Raw genomic sequence first — 20,472 nt, 5'->3', positions numbered from 1 at the left:
TTACCGGGGAAACCGCTCAGGGGAACGGCGCCATGAGGGGCGGGGCCTCCGCCGCCACCCGCTCCGGCGCCGGGCGCGGAACGGCCGCGCAGGCGCAGCTCCCGCCGGTACCGCGCTGGGCGGGGGGAGCCGGCGCGCGCCTGGCCGTGGGACTGCGCGTGCGCGGTACCTGCGGCAGCGCTCCCCGCCCCCGCCGGTACGTGCGCGCGCCGCGCTGCGGGCGCCGGTGGGAGGGGGAGGGACCCGGCCGGGACACGGGGGACGGGACGGGGATGGGGCAGGGCAGGACAGGACAGGGCAGGGCGAGGCGAGCGGAGGTGGCAGCCCGTAGCCCGGGGCTGTGCTGGCCGGGTGGGTGCGGTCTGTCCCGGTCCCTCCTTTCTCCCATCCGCGCTTTGACTCCTTCAGGGAGCCGCGGCAGGAGCTCAGTTTGGGGGCTGGTTGTGTCTGCCTAAGTAACAAGGCCCAGTTTTCACTAGAGCGCCTGTCACCGGCAGTGGTTTTTAAAATTGTGGGTCACGGCTAAAGATCTATAGGAGCTGTCCATGTCGAGCTGAGTAGCCAAAGCAAGATGTCACTGGAGGTCTGGGTGTAAACTCTGCTGCAACAGCCCCACCCTTTTGGCGTGGAGTTTGTATCTCAAGTGGGGTGGGTGGATCGTTTGAGCTGTTTTTACTGTTAAAGTTTTGCCAGTGGACAAAAAATTACTTCAAAAAGATGGGTTGTAGTCAATGCTTCTGGCCTTCTATGTAGGTGTACTTTATGTGGGTGTGCAAAACTCACGTTGATTTTAAACAATACCTATGGGCTAAATTCATAAGGCAGCCCAGATGTTACAGCCATTATTTGTGTAATGCACAGCTGACTGCAGCTCAGAGCTAACCTGTAGTGGAGCAGGAGGTGGCAGGACCCTGTGCTTGGCGTGGTTTCACTCCCATAGTTCACACACACAATGCTTGAAGTGATTCTTACGTTCAAGAAATAAAGTCACTAAAATATACTGGTTTTGGGCTTATTTACAACTGACTATAATTTTTTACATCTGCAAGTTTAATACAAAGATGTCTTTCTGTCCCTAAAAGGAGTATATTCATATTTGGAGTGCTTACTATTGCAGTACAGTTTTACAGCAATACTGGATATTACAATTACTCTTTGTGGTTTGTTTTTTTCCTTTTATTAAGGGTTTATAAAGGTTTTTAAAACCCCTTTTTAAAGATTTATAAGCCCCTTATATTGCATCTACACAGGATGCCTCCCTTATGCTTTACAAGGATTGAGGAGAAAAACCTGGATAGCGTTATGCCCATCTTTAACCTATGCCTTGTAATTACAGCATATCCTCCAGGTCACAGCATTGGGTGCAAACACAGAGATTTACTGTTTGCAAGCTCAACTTTCCACAGAAGTGAGCAAATGCTCTTTCCTCTGCCCCCCTCGCAGTTGGGAGATTTGAGAGTCTTTCCCCTTTTACTCTAAAAATCGCAGACAAATCATGTGCTCCAATTAGTGCTGATATTGGTGTTTATTTCTCTAAGTAAACAAAGCACAATGTTGGGAGTTTCTTGCTTTGTTGAAAATCCATCCTTGTTAGTTACTTTTTTTGCTGGTAGAGGGTCCTCATGATTTCTCTCTGTCTGTCTGTCTCTCTCTCCTCCCCCTCTACCCCCAAATTACATTGAATACAATTCCAGTGTAGGAGTTCTTCAAAAACCCCTTGCTTGGTTTCCATCCCTTCAGAAGAGATTTGAATGCAACTCATCCAGCCTTGCTGTTGCACAAGACTGTGAGTTATCTGTGTATTTAACTGAGTCTTGCGTTTGTTTTTTTTAGAAAGAAAGGATAAAAAAAAAATCAAAGTTTTCTTGGGAGGTGGGACAAATGTATATTTTATTAACATTTTGATTACAAGAAGGTAATCAATTGTTACTTATAAATGTGTAGTTAAAAGCAAGTCTTCTAGAAGAAAAACTAGTTGATTTTGAATTCCTATAAGCAATATTATTTGCAAACAGTGTTATAGTGTTAGGCCTGGATGCCTCTTTTTACCTTGAGGACATGGACTTTTTGAAGTTGAATTTGTCTGTGGAAACAAGCTGGAACTATGCAGGAGAGGGGAATCAGTTTTACTCTGAAAAATACCTCCTTGGCACTAATGAGGTCATTAGCTGAATTTATGTTTGAAGTCTCATTCTAAATTTTAAGTCCTTGAGGTTTTTTTCTTCAATATTTGCTGAAGGACTAGTTACTGTTTGTTTTTTTGTTTTCTTTCTGAAGCAGTTAAGTGGATTGTCAAGTTGTCTTGGAAAAAAACCCACAATAACTCATCAGAAGATGTTTCACATTTTTCAGTATCAGCCTTTAAGACTAATAACCCAAAACAGTCTTTCTAGCATGTGTTTAAAACTGATGCTTTCAAGACCTGTTGCATTTGCACAGATATGGAAGTCATGGTTCTCAAGTCATTCTCTTCTTGGAAAGAAAAATATTATCCTGATGGGACCTCCAGGTGCTGGGAAAACAACAACTGGGAGAATAGTAGGACAGAAACTGGATTGCCCTGTCATAGACATAGATGATGATGTCCTTGAAACAACCTGGAATATGAGTGTGTCAGAAAAACTGCAGGACGTTGGTTATGAAGAATTTCTAGAGGAGGAAGGAAAAGCCCTGTTGAAGTTCTCAGCATCTGGGAGTGTTATTTCCCTTAGCGGGTCCAATCCAATGCATGCTGCTGGCATGCAGCACATCAAGAAAAATGGAATAGTTGTGTATCTGGATGTGCCCACAACAGTCATTATGAGCAGGCTGAAATCAAAGCAAATGGATCGTATTGCGGGCCTGTCTCCTGGCATTTCTCTCAAAGATGTACTTCAGTTTAGGAAGCAGTTCTACAGAAGGTGGTTTGACATCCGTGTTCTTTGTGGAGGGGATGTTGAAGCAGAGGTTGTAGCAGAAAAGGTAATTGATGCTGTGAAGAGATACCAAGACTCGGAACTGGAAACTTTCATTTCAACGAGATCTAGTAGGTCTGGAAGGAGTATGGAAGGAGACTCTCATAAATTATATTTCAGTGATGTTGTTACTCAAGGCTTAGCCCCTGATGGAGGACTCTTTGTTCCTGAGAGAGGACTTCCAAAATTCACTGCTGAAGAATGGCAAGGTCTTATAGAAGCAACTTACATTGAAAGAGCCCAGGTGATACTAGAAAGATGCATACATCCTGCTGATATTCCTGCTTTTAAGCTGGCAGAAATTATTGAAAGTGCTTATGGAGAAAACTTTAGTTGTTCTAAAGTTGCCCCAGTTAGGCATCTAGCAGGCAATCAGTTCCTTCTTGAGTTATTTCATGGACCAACAGCATCATTTAAAGATTTTGCATTGCAGTTGGTGCCACATTTATTTGCCTACTGCATTCCCAGAAGCTGCAATTACTTGATTTTGGTAGCTACTTCTGGGGACACAGGGAGTGCTGTTCTAGATGGCTTTAGTCGTCTCCATGACACTGACAAACAGAGAATTGCTCTGGTGAATTTTTTTCCTGAGGATGGAGTAAGTCCAATTCAAAAATCACAAATGATTGGCTGTCAGAAAGAAAATGCTTGGTCAGTGGGTGTCAAATCTGATTTCGATTTTTGCCAGACAGCTATAAAACAAATATTTACTAATTCTGATTTTACTGGCTTTCTTACAGTGGAATATGGAACAGCTTTAGCTGCAGCAAACTCCATAAACTGGGCACGACTGCTTCCTCAGATAGTTTATCATGCCTCTGCATACCTTGATCTCGTTTATCAAGGTATTATTTCTTTTGGAAGCCCTGTAGATATTTGCATTCCTACGGGAAACTTTGGCAACATATTAGCTGCTTTCTATGCTAAGATGATGGGAATTCCTATTAGAAAGTGTATTTGTGCTTCCAATGAAAACAATGTTTTGACCGACTTCATAAGAACAGGTGTTTATGATTTGAGGGGAAGAAAATTAATTTCCAGTTTTTCACCAGCAGTAGATATTTTGAAGTCCTCCAATCTTGAGCGATACTTACACCTGATTGCTAATGAAGATGGACAACTGGTGACACAATTATTTAATCAGCTGGAAAATCAGGGCCACTTCCAGCTGCGGAAGGATCTACTTGGAAAGCTTCAGCAGGACTTAGTGGCTGGCTGGTGCTCTGACGAGGACTGTCTGGCTGCCATTCACTCTGTGTACAGTACTACAGGATATATTTTGGACACACACACAGCTGTTGCTAAAGTAGTTGCAGATCGATTACAAGATAGAAGTTGCCCAATTATTATTTCATCTACAGCTCATTATTCTAAGTTTGCACCTGCTATCTTGAGGGCCTTGAGGATTGCAGAAATAAATCAGAATCCATTAAGTCAGCTTCACTTGCTAAGTTCTTACAGTGCTCTGCCTCCAATCCACTGGGGCCTATTAGAGACCCTGAAAAAGACAGGAAATGGGGATCACCAGGTCTGTGTTGCTGATATTAGTGTGCTGATGTCCCATATAGAAACCTTAATTCAAAATCATTTTATGAAAGTTTTTTGAGCAACTGATCCAATGTCCACAATTGCAATACCTTCTTAACAAACTGCATGCTTTACTAAAGCCATCATTCATCTGGCCTGTGTCCAGTCCACAGCATATCTCACAGTTTTATGTTCAGTTGTCAAGCTTTCAACAGTATTTGTAAGTAACATGTGTGAGATTTCTAGTGGCGGTGAAAGGTTGTGAGTCGAGAGTGTAAAAAACTGGAATACTGTTTTGCAAATCATTCACAGTGGAGATGCCAGCACTGCTGGCTTTCCTTTGCAGTGCTGTCTCCTCCACAAGCCTGAAACATCCTCAACAGAATGAGGCAGATAATGAAGTCTGACCTTTCTGGAACTAATGGCTCTGCTTTTGTTGCAACAACGATGTGAACCTTTGGTCAGTGGATGTTTAATTAAACTTTAACTCATTTCACTTAGGGCACTGAAACATAATACTATAATCATGTTCATATGTTACTAATGAGGGTTGATTTCACTACAAAGATTAAAATATCCTTGTATTGTTAATCCTTGAACCATTGAATTTTGTGATATATTACCTTCTTGTATAATTTTTTTATGTATTGTGTGGCCAGTGTCTAAATAAAAAAATCTGGTCATTTTGTTTTTAACACCTTTTTTTCCCAAATATTTTCCTGTGTTAAATAGAATATCTAATTCAATATTTTTAATATATTTGAGGTGTGGCTTTTTCTCCAGTGTCTTTTAGTCTCTTTCCTAAATGTTTTTTATTTGAACTTTCAACTTTTTTTAGTACTGTAGAAGACTCTGATAGTGGTAACAGCCGTCTTCTTAAATAAGAACCAGACTTCACCATTTATTTACATATATTTTTTGTATTATGTTTTATCTTTGAGATCATATAGCTTTTCGTGTTCTAATTACTTATGTTTTCATATTTTTCTTAAGTTAATTTCCTTGATGTTCTATACTATTCATGCTTTGCATGAGTTAGTGTAAAAAAGAAGCTTCCCAAATTACTTGGCATCTCATCAAGGAAAGTGAAGGATGAATTCCAGTGTGATAGCATCAGAAGTGTTCATTATTTAACCCAAAATACTTTTATGTGGTTTTGCTAATGACAGGCTCTTTGCTGTTGTTTTTTCTGAAGAAAAAAATAGACTGGATTGTCCTAGGAGATCATGTGGTTATGGACAAATGTATTCTACTAATTGAAGATTATATTCCACAAGGACATAAACTATATTTCATACTATGAGAAATGCTAAAATGATTTATTGAAATTTTGAGTGCAATGCAGTTAGAGGTAAAGAGCTAAGAGTCTTCAGGCTCTTTGGGAAGTTGCGTTTCCCACTAAGATTCAAATAATCTGGTAATTGATTTTTTTTTTTTTTTTTTTTTTTCCTCTTTAATAGGCAACATTTCCTACATGTCAAGATTCACTTGGGGCTTTGAACCATTGTCATATCCAATGGCTTCCTCTGTGTGCCTGCTTGTACTTTTTGCCACACTAGAAGTGAACAAGACACCATCTGGCAAAGTATTTTAAATAATTGTAATGTAAAAGTCCCTAGCATGATGTGCCTTTGCCACAGTGAATACATATACAGTATCATTAAATGTCGCTGAGAACATGGATGTGACAAAGTAGCTTTCTAGATTCCCCCATTCTTAGATACTTTTTAGGTCCTTTTTTAGGACCTTTCTAGTTCTTTGCTCAAACCTCATTCACTATTTCTGCAGTAACTTTGAAAAATAACTTTTTGTTTTCATGGAATTGTGAACAGACCAGGTTGGAAGTGACCTGAAAACCTCATCTGGGCCAACCTTTTGTCACAAAGGACGCCTAGATGAGATTATCTAGCACCCTCTCCAGTTATGTCTTAAAAACTTCCAGCGATGGAGACCCTCCCACACCCCACAATATCCCCACACTGGGGATATTGTTCCAGTGATTGAGTGTTCTCATTGTAAAAATTTCTTTCTTAAACCAAAATGAGCCTTCTCCTGGTGCAACTTCCTCCTTGTCATCTCTGTATGGCTCCTTGTGAAGAGAGCCTCCAATCTCTTCTTAACCACCACTGAAGTGTTGGACAACTATGCTGAAGTGCTCATTGAACCTCCTGTAGTATGAAAAGATCTAACTCACTCTGTGTCCTCATAGAGCATGGCAATTTTCATAATTTTCCAAACACGACATAGAAAAGATCATGATTATGTCATTAAAAAAATCCAAGTTTTGTAAGAAAAAGTTACATAAGCATATTGCCAAGAAAAAAGCAATGCTTGTATTAGTGATAAGTGAACATCTACCTTGTATTCCTGTATGTTTCAGTCTGATTCTTTCAGTAATTCCAAGTGGAAAAAAATGTCATGCTTTCTCAGTACTGAAAAATGTAATGCTTTTGTCCTCAGTACAAAACCAGCATTCTAACTCTTGGAAAAAAAACCCCAAAACCAAACAAACCCAACTGCCTGGATTGAATTGCTGGGTTTGGTTTCAGTTTAAGGACTCAGTGGAAATCCTGCAGTACTTGGTTCCATGGAGCTTAATCCTTTTGACATCACAGGGCAGTTTATCATACACTGTTACAATACTTTATAGAAACATCTTCAAAGAAGAGCTTGTTTTTGTAGAAAGTACCTGAAAGGGAAGGGCTGAGATTCTAAACAAGATGAGACTAGAAGCCAACATCCTACTCTGAGGTAACTCAGTGTTAGATAAACTGGTCAGAACTAAACTATCAGGGGATCTATTTTGGCATGACTAAATGATTTTAAAGTTTGTGGCAGTAACCCAAGCATGCTTTGAATTTCTGGTTGCTGCTTTCCTATCACATGAGCCATTATAGCAGTCGAGATAAACCAAATAAGTAAAAAAATGAGCACTTGTACTTAGGTAAGGGTTTTCAACATGGACTTACAGTATCTAAAGGCAGTGGTTAATAAGCACGTACAATATTAATACATTTCTCAGAATGTCTAAAGGTTTTACAATATAGTATTTACTAATTTTCAAAAACAATTAATTTTTGGGCCTTCATGAACTTCAGTAAACTATTTTCCTGCACTACTTCTGCTTGTGGGTCCTAGTAATGAACATTATAAAATGCTGCAGTAGTGTTGTGATCCTGGATGTACACAGTACTTGTGAGCTGGTACCAGTGCTGTGTTCTGGTAGCTGTAGTGTACAATCTTCTGTCCTGCAGGGCCTGTAGGAATGGAAGGGAAAAAAATTTCCTGCATGCTCAGGATAGCTGGCTGTGAGTACATAAAATAGTGAGGGAAGCAAACCCCCTTTCTTCCCAGCCTAGATTTTCTCAGTGTTGACAATATATTGTGGTTCATCCATTATTGTGCTACTATTATGGTCCTTTTTTTCCCCACTATCAGTATTATGAAAGATTCAAAAAGCATTAAAGACTGGGCATAAGTGCCCCCTTTTTTTTGTCTTGTGTGTTCAGCAATAGGACACTGTGCACACTGAATGCTGTCATACATAATTTTCTATTAACTTCTTAAGGCATAGTGGGTGTGCCAATGGTGCAGAAAAGCAAATTCATATTGTACTGGTTAGTAGGATTCTTTAAGCCATTTAAGTTTGCTGTATACACAGTTTGCTTCTGTTTGTCTAGCAGGATGTTGGAGTATCAATCAATAAAATCCAGGTTGACAGAGAGTGTGAGCGTGCAGATCTACACATTTCCACTCACTTTGTTGACCCAGAGTAAAAGCATTGCTTTAGTTAAGCTGTTATTCTTCTCTATAGATAAATCTTTGCTGAACACTTCTACTACATGAAAAACCTCAGGGACAAATTTAATGTAAGGAGAACTATAGCATCTATATTTAGACTTTTTTTTTAATAAGAATACTTCTGTGGAAAATACTTTGTTGTGCTTACAGATGTACCAGGTGCTCATTACTTGCCTTTAGTCACAGCCCTTCTTCTCAGCGTGACAGAGAGTGACTTGAGGTAAAGGATGAATAGGACATCAGAAGATAATACTGTTTTCTTAGGATTTTATTATATAAAAAGAATTGCTGTTTACAGTTTTGAGGAGATATTTTATCTGATGGAACTCTACAGGGAAGATTCTTGTTGTTCAAAAGGTCAGCTTGCGTTCAAGGACATCAAGAACAGACATTGCTATTAAGTATATTGTGTTTGCATACCTAAAATACACATTACTCATTTGTATCCACTGTATTTTTTTCTAAATAAACACTGCAGGATCTATATATCACTGTAGCATTTTCTTTGCAAATATGTTTGTAAATCCTTACCAATCTGCTATGAAGAAAATCCACTAAAAGAAGTGGTTTCAGAGGTTAATATTCTTAAATCTTGAAAGATGTGTTCCATCCTGTGTTTCCTTGAAAGTTAGGGGTGGAGCTGGTGATAATCTAGTAATTTATTTTGCTGAGACTAAGATTTTAGTGAGATAATCCTGCATCATTCTCGAAGGAAATATGTATAAAAAAAGGAAACACAGATCAAAAATAGCTAATGTCTAAACACTCTGTTTACATTGCACCACAGACTTGTCCAGTGCTGCATGGAAAGTCTGCATTCTGAGGATTGTTATGGACAAGGAAATCTCTAACAGTTTAACCTTTCTTATTCATGTTTAGTTCAGTGGAGAGATGAGCTAGTTGTCTGTTAGCTGTTGTGGAGCAGCTTTGGTACACTTCTACTATCATTTCAGGATCATGGGCTTAAAAATTACTTGAATGGTTGAAACAGCAATGAGCAGTTAATGTCAGTGAATTAATGTGAATGGGCCATCGATTCTGAACATGTATTAGCATCTTAAGGAGGATTGAGATGTCACCCTGTTTTTTCACAGCAATTACAAATGTGCTCAGCTTGCTTATCGGACCTGGGAAGCCGTTGCTTCAGATTTTTTCAGAATGTAGTAATCTGAAATACAACTGTCTTGGTCTTGCTCACCAACTTGGCTAAAACTTTCAAAGATCTCTCAGTATGGACCGAGATCTAGGCTATGCGCTCATTTCACTCTAGAAGACTTTACTCCCTGATAAGTGTTTAAGGTGCTGTCTGGTCTCCTTCTTGACAATATAGGAAAATTATTCAGTAGAATCACGATAACACCTGATTTACTTGCTTGTGTATGGTATTATAAAATTTAACCAAGGGGGGAATCCACACTGTTTTCCTTGCGCAACACAAGAACACATTTTTCATTAAAAGTGTATCTCAAGTCTCACAAAATCAGTTACATAGCACAGGAATTGTTACTCTACCATTTTATTTAGATATTTTGTCACCAGTATTTGGAATAGACTTAGATTTTCAAATAGTTTCTTTTATTTTAAAGAGTTATTGTTATAGAAACGGAGGGTATCACCCCCAGATTTAAAATTCATCATGACAATAATCGAGTCAAACCTGAAAGAATTCAAAATGTAAATTGGAAAGGAAAGACTGAACAGATTTTTAAGTGATTTCACACAGGATTTGGCTCTTAACCATGAGTTTATTAAGAACATAGGAGGAAATAAAGTAATGACTGTTCAAATCTGCAGATGCCACAAAACTTAAATACTAAAGAGCCACTTAATCAGAACAAGATTAATTGCTTGGTTAGGAGCTGTAAGCAATTTGCATTTCACTCTGGCCTAAAGTAGACCTGTGTTTTTAGGAGCATAGAGGTTTGAGAACATACTTAGCAAGTTGAACAATTTGTGGTAGGAAATGCTGACTTTGAATGGTGTCTGGAGATGAAGTATGAATTTTCAGCATGCCTTGTGGCCAAAAGGACCAGTGAGATCCTGAGGTTAGAAATGGGAATACTGCCAGGGAAGAAATACTGCTATCTGTATTTGGCTTCGGTGTAACCTTTTGGAAGAATATTATGCCCAATTTCAGTAGTCACAATTTTCAGTGATGCTGGAAAGCTGGACAGAAAACAGTCATGAGAGCAATAAAAGCATTAAAAAGAAACACTGACATGATGGTCTCAAAAACTAGAATCTGCATAGTTTAGTGAAAGAAGAATCAGCCTAGATAAACCATCTTCAGAGAAAAAATGATAATAAAGAACTGTTCCACCTAGCAGAGAAAGAGTGATCCAGCAAGTCTAAGCAGAAGTTGGACATGTTACAAAAAGAGATAAAGGTACATAACAGAGCAGTAGAGGCTTCCCTAGTCTGGACATACAAGATGATTTCCTGAAAAAATGTGGTTTGATAGAAAGAGGACTAATTCGGATAAATCAGACCCATGTTCCACAAGAAGTCAAACCAAACAATGACAAGTTGTGTTTGGCTGCCCCAGGAGTAACTTCCCTTTAACAAAAGCATGAACAGCATTTCACAGAGGTTTGAGAGGTAGAGATTATGAACTAATTTGAGTTCTGCTGTGGTGTGATCAGTATACAGAGCAAGTTCTGAACTAAACAGGCTACTGGATATGTTTAGCTGTGTTCTTTCTGTCTCTGGAGAATTGCAAATGTACTACTAATGACGACTCATGGCTATTAGGATATGGCTCATTAGTTTTAAATTTCATTATACAATACGCCTTGTAATAGTTTGAGCTATATATACTTTCATTATGAAAATGAGGTAAACAGCACAGGAGGAAAGTGTCTGTGTAAATGTCAGCTTTATTGAATACAGCTAGTTATTATATATTTATTATTATTTATTTTCCCAAGCTTTTGAAAGTTAGAAATCTTTTGAAATTTATTAGATGCTTTTGCACCCCTTTTTTCTCTGCTTTTACAAGCAACTTGCAATCCAATGGCCATTTTCAATTCATTTTCAGCTTATTATATGACTTATATGACAAATGGAAAAATCCAATGTTCCCTTTCTATAGTTAAACTTGAACTTTTATATACCAATTAAAGCTTAGAGAAGGTAAAATGTGCTCATGGGTTCTGCTCTAGCAACATATTTTGACTAAAATATATTTTTTTCTTTACATTTTAAACTAATTCACTAAGTTATGTCTAAATAGAGCAGGCATTTTTTAAGTATCTGTGCCAATCTGATCCTGTTTAAAATGCTAATAAATGCATCCCATCTCCTAATGAAACCAGTGTTTCCTGCATAATTAATTAGCATTTTATACAGATGAGGATGGGAAAGCCATATTCACAGTAGTTTTCTACCAGAAAGGTTAATAAAAGAATCCTATGCAGTTCTGAAACACCACAAGAGTGGCTCATTTCTGCAAAACCGGTATTTTGCAAGTGAAAATTTTGGCGAAATTTACCTGGAATCGTTGTTCCATACAGCTTTTATCCACAAGGTGGCATTCCTAACGGGAGTTTGCTAGACTTGGTCACTTCTTGCAGTTTTTGAATGATTCTTAAATGACCGGCAGTCATAAGCTTTTGTAATATTATATGACCTTTTTATGTTTTCATTTTTATGAAGTGTGATTAAGAGTAAGTTAAGTCAGAAACCTCAATGATAATTAGGTTAATACTCATTGATGTGCGGAGTATCCAGAAATATGTGGTGGTACCAGGTTACAAAACAACACATTCATTCCTGGCATTATATGCTGCTAGAGACTTTTCAACTGTAAAGCTGGAATCAGCTTTGCTTCAGTGAAAGAGTCTAAAGTAATAATTTAAAAATTCTTTAAATCAAGAGTACAAGTAGTGCCATGGTCTTATATGGTATTGCAAACTCCAGTGTTTGTTGTTTTGAACACGATGCGGTATGTGGAGCTTGTAGTGAGTTCTGGGTTAAGGAAGGGCAGATAACAGTGTTCATGGGGAAAAACTGTATAAATTATGTCTTGCTCTGCAGGGGAGGATTTTGCATAGTTTAATGATACAATGACCAAGCAATTTATTTTCATATGCCTGTCATCCAGGGTGATAACAGCCCGCGGGCAGCTCTGCTTTTCTTCAGGCTTTATGTCTTTTTCAGTTTCTTATAGTCTTTGTATGCTAAATTCAAATATCTTGTTACTCTTTTTCTTTAAATACAAGCATGAAGGGACTATAATATACCTGCTAAACCAATACAAGTGCACTAGATTTTATATAACAGAGACGTGCATATTTTACTTTTTTCCCCCTTGGTTAAGGTCCTGATCTTACTTTGCTTTTTTTGCTGATTCTGTAAGATCAGACCTTAGCTAAAACATCATTTATATTTCCATTCTAGCTGCTGTCCTACTTCTGTTTTGGTTTGCAAAAAAAAGACATAACCTAAAGTTTGTGCTGAAACTGTAATCCAATGTAAATTGTGGAATTTTTTCCAAGTCTATTTTGAGTCAGCAGAAAGGAATATGAGTTGTTTGGTTTTTGATTTATTGTTTTGTGGTAGCAAAACTTCTGTAGAGTCTTTTCTAATGTGTGTGTACATTTCCTGCTAATCTCTCTGCTCCATGTGCCGACCCCAATGATGCCTCAGCCCTCTGGGTTTGGTTCCTCTCACTCAACACAGCTGAAAGGACAGAGCAGCGGCTGCACCACAGCTGACACTAATGACAGTCTTTGCTGAGATAGTGGGCACCGTTTTGACATTAAGCAGATGTTCATTCTCCCAACATTCTGTTGTACCTTTATCATCTCTCAAAGATGGCTCTGCAAAACAGAATACAAATTCTTGTTCACTGAAAGCAATTGTCAGTCAGAACAACCCCACTTTCAGCATGACCAACCTGGTAGAACCTACCTGCTGATTGAATCTGGCACAAGGACTGTAGAGGCAAACCTTCTGAGTTGGTAGTATCTCATGCTGACTACCAGTAAAATTTGAGGGCCTAAACATCTCCCACATGGTGCAAATTTTAAAGGAATATGATGAAAATTACTGTTTCCAGGATGTGGAGATGGCTGGACAAAGAAAGTTATATATAATAATTATGAAGTGTTAATGGGGAAGTAAATGATTTGTTGTTGTTGCCTGTCAAGTTAGTCTACGTACTGAATTTTCTTTATAGTAGTTAGTCATAGCACTAGATGAGTAAATGAGGGCAGCATTCCTCTGAGAGGAGCAAGAAATCTGACCAACAGAGGAGGTTTAAAAATAGGAGAAACAAATCTACAAAAAAACAAATGGAAAGAATTATTCTCTGCTCTGCTGGCTGCCATGTGGAAAGGGCTTATTGTGAAGGATGGTCCATAGATAGAACTGTACACAACTATACAAGGGAAGAGGTTAGTCAAGGTAATGGCAGGATTCAGGGTCCCCAAAAATGCCGTAATGTGTAGAGTGTGATGGACATCAACAGGAGAAATCAGTAGTCTGGAGCATCGCTGATGGTGCTTCTGGGACATCTCATGATGTCTAATCAGATGGGTATGTACTCCAACTCCCAGAAGTGGGGGAAAGAAATTATACTGAATTTGGCCTTTTGCCTAAGGCTGTCTCAGTTACATGACAGTGACTGTAAGTCCCCATAACCCAGCACTTGCAGGTAACACTGTCAGAAAAAATGGCTGTAATGACTGTAGACAAGTAACAGTCCTGATACATCATGATGGATCTGCAAATTGCTTTGTTAGTACAAAGCACGTCAGGGGCTAATTTGATACAGTTTATTGTTTGCAAGAGGTGGATTATAAATGTTTGGAATTGCATCTTATGTAACTGCTGCTGGGTCAGCATACGTATGAGTAAGTGTGAACTGGGAAAGGAAAATGTGATACTGGGAGCTGTAACCACAACTATTATCACTTCCCATATGTAACCAACTTATGCCTAGGGCAAGGAAGCACAATTACTGACAGAAGCTGTGTTTGCTCATGCAGGTGATTTTATTGTTCTAAGTGATTTATCACTCTGGCTAACATTTTTTGATTAAAGACTTTTCTGGAATGATTGTACTCCAAAGGAAATTGGAGTTGTTTACTTTCAATAGATGACCAGGTCTGCCTATTGGAAATGTTAGATTTATGAAGTACTTTCATGTGGGTTCTAAATTGGTGGAAGACAAAGGGTCAAGGTTTTCTTCCTCAGGTTAGTCACATAATCTCTCAGTCTTTCTCTTTCACTTCCTGAGTCTCAGAAACCTATAACTACACATTTGAGAAACTTATCAGATGCTTAAATATTTAATGTGCTTCCAAATTGTATTCTTTTACTTTATCTGTTATCAAAAGTATATGCTGTATTCTCTGAATTTATGTTGGGTGCTAGTGATACACTGATGATTACTGAAAACAGAAGAACTGTCCTCACTTCTTTTAGAAAAGGCAAAAAGATGTTATATTTTCTAACTGTTAAATCTGGCTTTTAAGTCTTGATTCCAGGAAGTGTGCAGCACCTGAATTGCCAACATCTTTTTCATTGCACTGCTGGGTCACTGATGGTAAAGTTCTTACTTTCTTATGCATTTATATTACTGTGAAAAGAGAGAGTTAGAAGTTTAGGTCCCTTCCTTCTCAGAGGGATCTGAGTGTAAAACAGAGTTCTCCACTGTGTTACTTTGGCCTGACTCTGAAATTACTTCTAGTAAAGACAAATCAAACTTAATACCCAGCCAACCCCTGTTCAGAATGCAGAGTGATGAAGCTCACCCAGAAGATATTGAGTGCAAAGTGAGCTTTTCAGCACTGTATAGAGCCAGTATAAAAGCTAGTTAAAAACTATTTCACAGACTACTAAGATCCCCCAATATCAAACAAATTGTTACTCATTTCTGCAAGGCACAGCTGACAGCTGATGGAAGAAATATCAGTCACTTTTTAAAAGCAATCTGTCCAAAATAAAATTTGCCTTCTGTGAATACTTAGCTTATTGTGCTAAGCCTCAGGGTGAAGGGCAGATCTCCCACCTCCCATGGTGGTGGCTCTTTGGTCCGTTCAGGGGCAGCATAAGCATCATCTTAATTTGTGAGGATTTTTCTCTTGTATTAATTGCATGATCTGCTTCATAAATCAACTTACATGGAACAGCTTAAAAGTAATTGTGCAGCTGAGCAACTGATCAATTATTGCACCTTATGGGTCCTGTGGCTGTGTGGGTAAGGACCAAAAAGACAAAAATTGGTCTCTTTAACCTCCAGTGTCCCTTAACTCTCCTCCAATGAGTTTCCTGTCACTTTAATTTAAGAAGTATTTTGATCAGCTTATGAAAGCAATTCTATGAGGCATTTGTCTCCAGTTCCCCAGAAACAATTTCCCAGTCCTGTGTTCCTAAATTCCCTTCTGTATGTTGCCTTTCCTTTTTTCCTTTTCTGATAGCTGTATTAGATGTTGTTAGGGATAATGTTGTATGTAGATCTGGTTTTAGAGGATAGACAGATGAAGTAAGCAACATTTGGAGTGCCATTGAGACCACCTTAGTAATTTTTTTTATTTGCGAAGCAGATGTCTCTGTTATGCACTCAAATTCTTCACTGTCACCCATTATCATAAAGCCATTTTAGCATAACTGTTTTTTAATTCTCACGGAACATTTTAAAATCAGTCTTTGTGGGATAAATTTTGCTTTATATTACAGCTCAAAATACCAGAATCTTAAAAATAATCTTGAAATAAGTATTTTGTACTTAATGTAATTAACTTGGACTGCAAATCAAGAGTTCTATTTCCCTTTTGGAATCAGGTACCCTTTGAAATGTTCATGCTAAAGTTCTGTAAACGGTGTTGTCATTCTGTGTTGTGACACTGTGTTGTCACTTTACTTCTTTCAGCAGAATTTTAAAAACTGCCATGAATGCTGACTGGAAGGGAAAGTGTATGTATGCAACAATTTTCAGTGTAAAGGAAAACCAGAAGACATGATTTTGTTATTATAACTTTACCTAAGAGGAGAAGAGATGCATACGTATAAGTGCGTGGATATTTGATAAGTTTATATCTTTCTCAGACAGCTTGAAAGTGGTGATTTTTGCAAGTTTTCAAATTGATTAGGAGATGCTGGGTTTTTTCCTCCACCTTACTCCTACCTAAATTCATAAATGAATGACACAAAAATTTTTAAAATCAGACTTCACTATGTAGAAAGTAAAAAGTGGGGGGAAAGAGCAGCAAAAATCAGATCCAGTGAATGCTCAGAAGCTGGACACAATTCTGCTGAGTGTCTGCAAATTAAAGCCCAAGATTGAAATTATGACCCTTTAAACAGTTCCTTTAACCATGGCCATGACTAAGGCTTCCTACCCTTAATATCTTACTGTAAAAGTGGAGCTGTGGTTTTCTTGAAAGATTTATGCTAAAGCCTGCTGCAGTGAGACTGGGTACCAGGGAAACAGCTTTTTGGGGGACACTGAGAAGAATGGTTCTACTTTTTGTCTGGCAATAATTCTGAGCTAAAAGAGGAAAAAAACATTAATTTTTTTTTTTCAAAAGTTGTGTTTAACGTGGAATGAGGATTTATAGTTCAGCAGTCTATCTGAAGTTGTATGATTTTATGTATGTGCACATGTATATATAATGTGGATGCCTACAGATTGTATATGTATTTCACTTTGTTGTGTGCATGGAATATCATGCTGGAATTGTAGCTTGCTGGATCAATGTGAGTGATCTTGACTGCTGCATCTCAGATCATGTGTTGAAAGAGACATGCATCCCCATGAAGAAAGAGATCCCTGTGAGTACCAGTCTGCTACATCATCACATCCAGATGGGATCTGACCCATGCAGTTGTCCTTCCTACTCAATGCGAGTTTGATGTCACAGAGAGACCACATGACTTCCCTGAGCTGTGCTGTCAGGTTCAGGGCTTCTGCAGCCCAGGGCTCCAGCTGGCCTTGACCCTTGGCTGGTTTTGTGCAGATTCATTGCCTGACCTTGGTTCACTGTCACTGAGGAAGCTGTTGCTGAGCTCTGAGAGTCTGTAAACTGAAACCGTGCAAGATAAGAAAAGTAAAAACAAGCAGAACTGAATGTGCTGAGCTGGGAACACTGTCTCAGGGATTGGGGACAAATACTGACATGGAATCTAAAAATCTAAGGGAGAAAGCAAAGGCTTAGAAGATGGAATCTCTTGAACTGTGAGGACTTGTACTGATTTACTGGGGTATTTTGACATGAATGAAAGATATTTCTTATTAAATATAAAGTGTGCAACACCAATAAAAAGCAACAGAAACCACTTCATTTGCTTTTCTCTTCTTTTCCATTCTCCCTTTTCCTTTTCCATATGGATATTTCCTGACCCTTCTGAAGGATGCTTCTCTGATCAGCCTCTGGTCAAAAGTGCCTCTTGATACTCTTTACTGTTCTCATTTCACTCTGTAAACATACAGCCCCCAAGGCACACTTGGCGTGTGGTACTGTTCTCTCAGTGCTCTTGACCCCAATGTCCACAGTGGCATGGTGTGGTGGCCCTGGAGCAGCTACAGTGACCAGCCAGCCCTCTGGCTGTGTGGCCCACACAGCTTGGCATCAGGGCTGGAGGAGCAAGAATGACATTCTCAGCCCTAATGTGGGTGTCTGGGGCTGGGATAGGGACTGGGGACCCATAACATTCTGCACTATTGCTTATACAAGCACCTGGGTAAAAATAACTCTGGTTTCCAATCACAGTAGCCGCCAGTCACTATTGAGCCCTGGCAGAAGTTCCCCACCTTGCTGTCACAACCAAAGTCACCAGCTGTCTCCAGAAGCACACTACATACATGGCAGACTCTCTCCTGCCTTCAGATCCCTCTGATTAAAGAAATCATCTCATTTTGGGAGTGTCATTTTGAGAGTAGCCTTTATACGATCCATGTTTGGATGTACTATTTGTATAGATGGCATTGATATGCAGCCAATACCCTACTGAAGTTCTGTTGGTTTTCACTTGTTTTGGACATAGAAGAAATGTGTGTGTGGCTCCTGGCATGTGCTCTGCAACTCCTCAGACCAAAGTGAAGATTCTGCATCTCCTCGTCTCTTATGTCCTTCAGACCAGGCCTCTTTCTACCAGCACCATTCTTCTTGATGCCAGTCTCTTCATCTCACTTCTGATGCCAGGTAATTAGGCAAGCAGAAGGGCATTGGACAAAACAGACAACCTGGGCAATTTAAGATGGACTGCAAGTATACCTTGATTCCATAAATTTTAATCTGAGGGGGTTTTGTTTGGTTGGGTTTGTTATTTGTTGATTGTTTGTTTATAAATGAATATGCTAACATAAAATGTTTGGCAATTTAGTTGTCCCTGAACTGTCAGTTGAGGACCAGATTTGGAATGGGATTTATGTCTGATTTTGTTAGAGTATCCATTTTGGCATACTATGGAAGTTGAATCTACTTCACTAGTTACAATCAGACCAATCAATACCAATACCAATCAAATTTTTACTATATCCACATTGTGTAGATTTCAGCTGTAGCTTCAAATGCATGAACAATGTTTGCCAAATGGCATTTGAAGAAAAACCTTAGAGGTTGGAAAATAGTAACATTCAAAGAAATTAGAGAGATGATTTTGTAGTTAAAATGGTTAAGAAATTCCTTCAGTGGATTCTTAACTAGAGGAGTAAACAAGTGATGGAGAATCAACCAAGAGGCAGAGGCAGAAGGTAGGAAAGTGGTTGTAGTGTTAAGAAGGAAGTTCATAACTCATTAATATAGGGGAATTATTTGAAGATACTAATGTTATGGTGTACAAGGGAAGCACAATAGCTTTCTAGAGCTTTAGGCAAAATTTCAGATGTGGTACAATGACTGCAAATAAATGGAAGTTTTTTCATTAGGTTGATAATTAGGCAAAAAGCAAGGGGGAAAAAAGCTGTAAAAAGGAGAGTCTTTTATCTGGAAAAAAATTACAGCCGTGTCAAAAAGCTGTTTATTACAGAGAAAGATATGACCTCAATCTGGCCTATAAACTTTGTATTTGGATGATTTTCCATACAACAAAAACCCCATGAATGTTAATTTCAAAGTAGCAGTGAGGTATGATGCTATTGAGAGGTCTCCAAAGCTACCAAGTGTGAACTACATATAGACAAAATACAAAATATATCCAGTGAACTAAACTGCCCACATGGTTGAATCACTTGGGAACCTTGAGAAGTAGAATTTCATACACCAGAAAGAAACAAAGGTGCTCAGGAATAAAAGGCTTCCTAGTCACACTGTGAGCTTCTGATATGTAGAAACTGCTGCAGCCCAAACTCCTCTAAGGAAACCAGTCTCTGGTCTAAGCTGAAGGCAGAAATGTTATTGCACAATGTACAATAGCATTTACCTTTGGGCACTTGCTAAAGAGGCAAAAGATACATTTTGGAGAGAGACTCACAGCAGTCTATCAACTGGGAAATAAATTACCCTCTTCTGCAGCCCACTCCATTATACCCCTCTGCCCGTAGTTGCCTCCTTTGAACTTGGATTCACTACATTTCCAGGCACATCTGAGCTTAGAGAACATATTATGTAGCACAAGGGAGAGCAGGTGGTCCTGTGCAGCTCTGTTTGTGTTCAGCCTAATCTGAAATATTGGCTTTTGGAGGAGGGGCAGGGATCTGGGGGCAATATATTCAATTCATCATCACTCTTTTCACTGACTGTGAGAAACTGCTACACCTGCTGCTCTGCTTCAGATGGGCTTTGAAATACTGGCAGGCTGAAGGACATAGGAGTTTTTCTTTCATGGTAACAAAAATAAGCACTTTGTTCTGTTATCTGTAAAGCTAAGGCAGTTTCCTACAAGCAGCGATAATTCGAAAACCGTTTCTGGCTTGCAATTGATACATAAACAAGGGTATTTTTGGAAATGCTTGTTGCTTTTATTACTAAAAGAAATAAAAAGGAAAAAAAATCACTGCTAATTTTCAGTTTGCTGAGTCTTTTATAACATAATTTCCAAAAGAAATTTGAATTATCAGGCAGAATGGAAATAACTCTTTGCTGTGAGACAAAATCAGCAGTGCTTAGTATAGAGTAACTACTAGAAATCATTTTGCTCTCAGAAGGAGTCCGAGTGCCTTTATGCCACAAAAAGTTCAAACAGTGTTCATCTGTGAACCAAAACCCAGAATACTGATGCAAAGCAAATGCTCACTGATGTACAC

At 38.9% G+C, this 20,472-nt stretch overlaps 1 protein-coding gene across 7 annotated transcripts; it reads left to right on the top strand.

Moving 5' to 3' along the window:
* Positions 1-161: 161 nt before the first annotated feature.
* Positions 162-17,530, top strand: THNSL1 (threonine synthase like 1). 7 transcript variants are annotated; one of them, XR_014590534.1, is made up of 4 exons: positions 169-196; positions 1,695-1,786; positions 2,281-4,941; positions 14,762-17,530. XR_014590534.1 is itself a non-coding variant. In XM_083865246.1 (3 exons), the coding sequence occupies exon 3, from the start codon at positions 2,335-2,337 to the stop codon at positions 4,558-4,560; it is 2,226 nt and encodes a 741-aa protein (XP_083721372.1). In that variant the 5' UTR covers positions 162-196; positions 1,700-1,786; positions 2,281-2,334; the 3' UTR covers positions 4,561-6,164. The 7 variants fall into 7 exon arrangements, 6 of the variants coding, with proteins under 6 accessions (XP_083721372.1, XP_083721373.1, XP_083721376.1 ...); XM_083865246.1 differs by lacking the exon at positions 14,762-17,530 and having other exon boundaries at positions 162-196; positions 1,700-1,786; positions 2,281-6,164; XM_083865247.1 differs by lacking the exon at positions 14,762-17,530 and having other exon boundaries at positions 163-196; positions 1,700-1,786; positions 2,278-6,164.
* The last annotated feature ends 2,942 nt before the right edge of the window (positions 17,531-20,472 follow it).

The sequence above is a fragment of the Zosterops lateralis genome, assembly GCF_965231275.1.
Source record: "Zosterops lateralis genome assembly, chromosome: 1".
Lineage (NCBI taxonomy): Eukaryota > Metazoa > Chordata > Aves > Passeriformes > Zosteropidae > Zosterops > Zosterops lateralis.
Note: the sequence above shows the minus strand (reverse complement) of the source record. Positions and strands in the feature narration are given on the sequence as shown.

What these genes read in the sequence shown, in the direction of transcription:
- THNSL1 (XM_083865246.1), top strand. Translation starts at nt 2,335, where the DNA reads ATGTTTCACATTTTTCAGTATCAGCCTTTAAGACTAATAACCCAAAAC.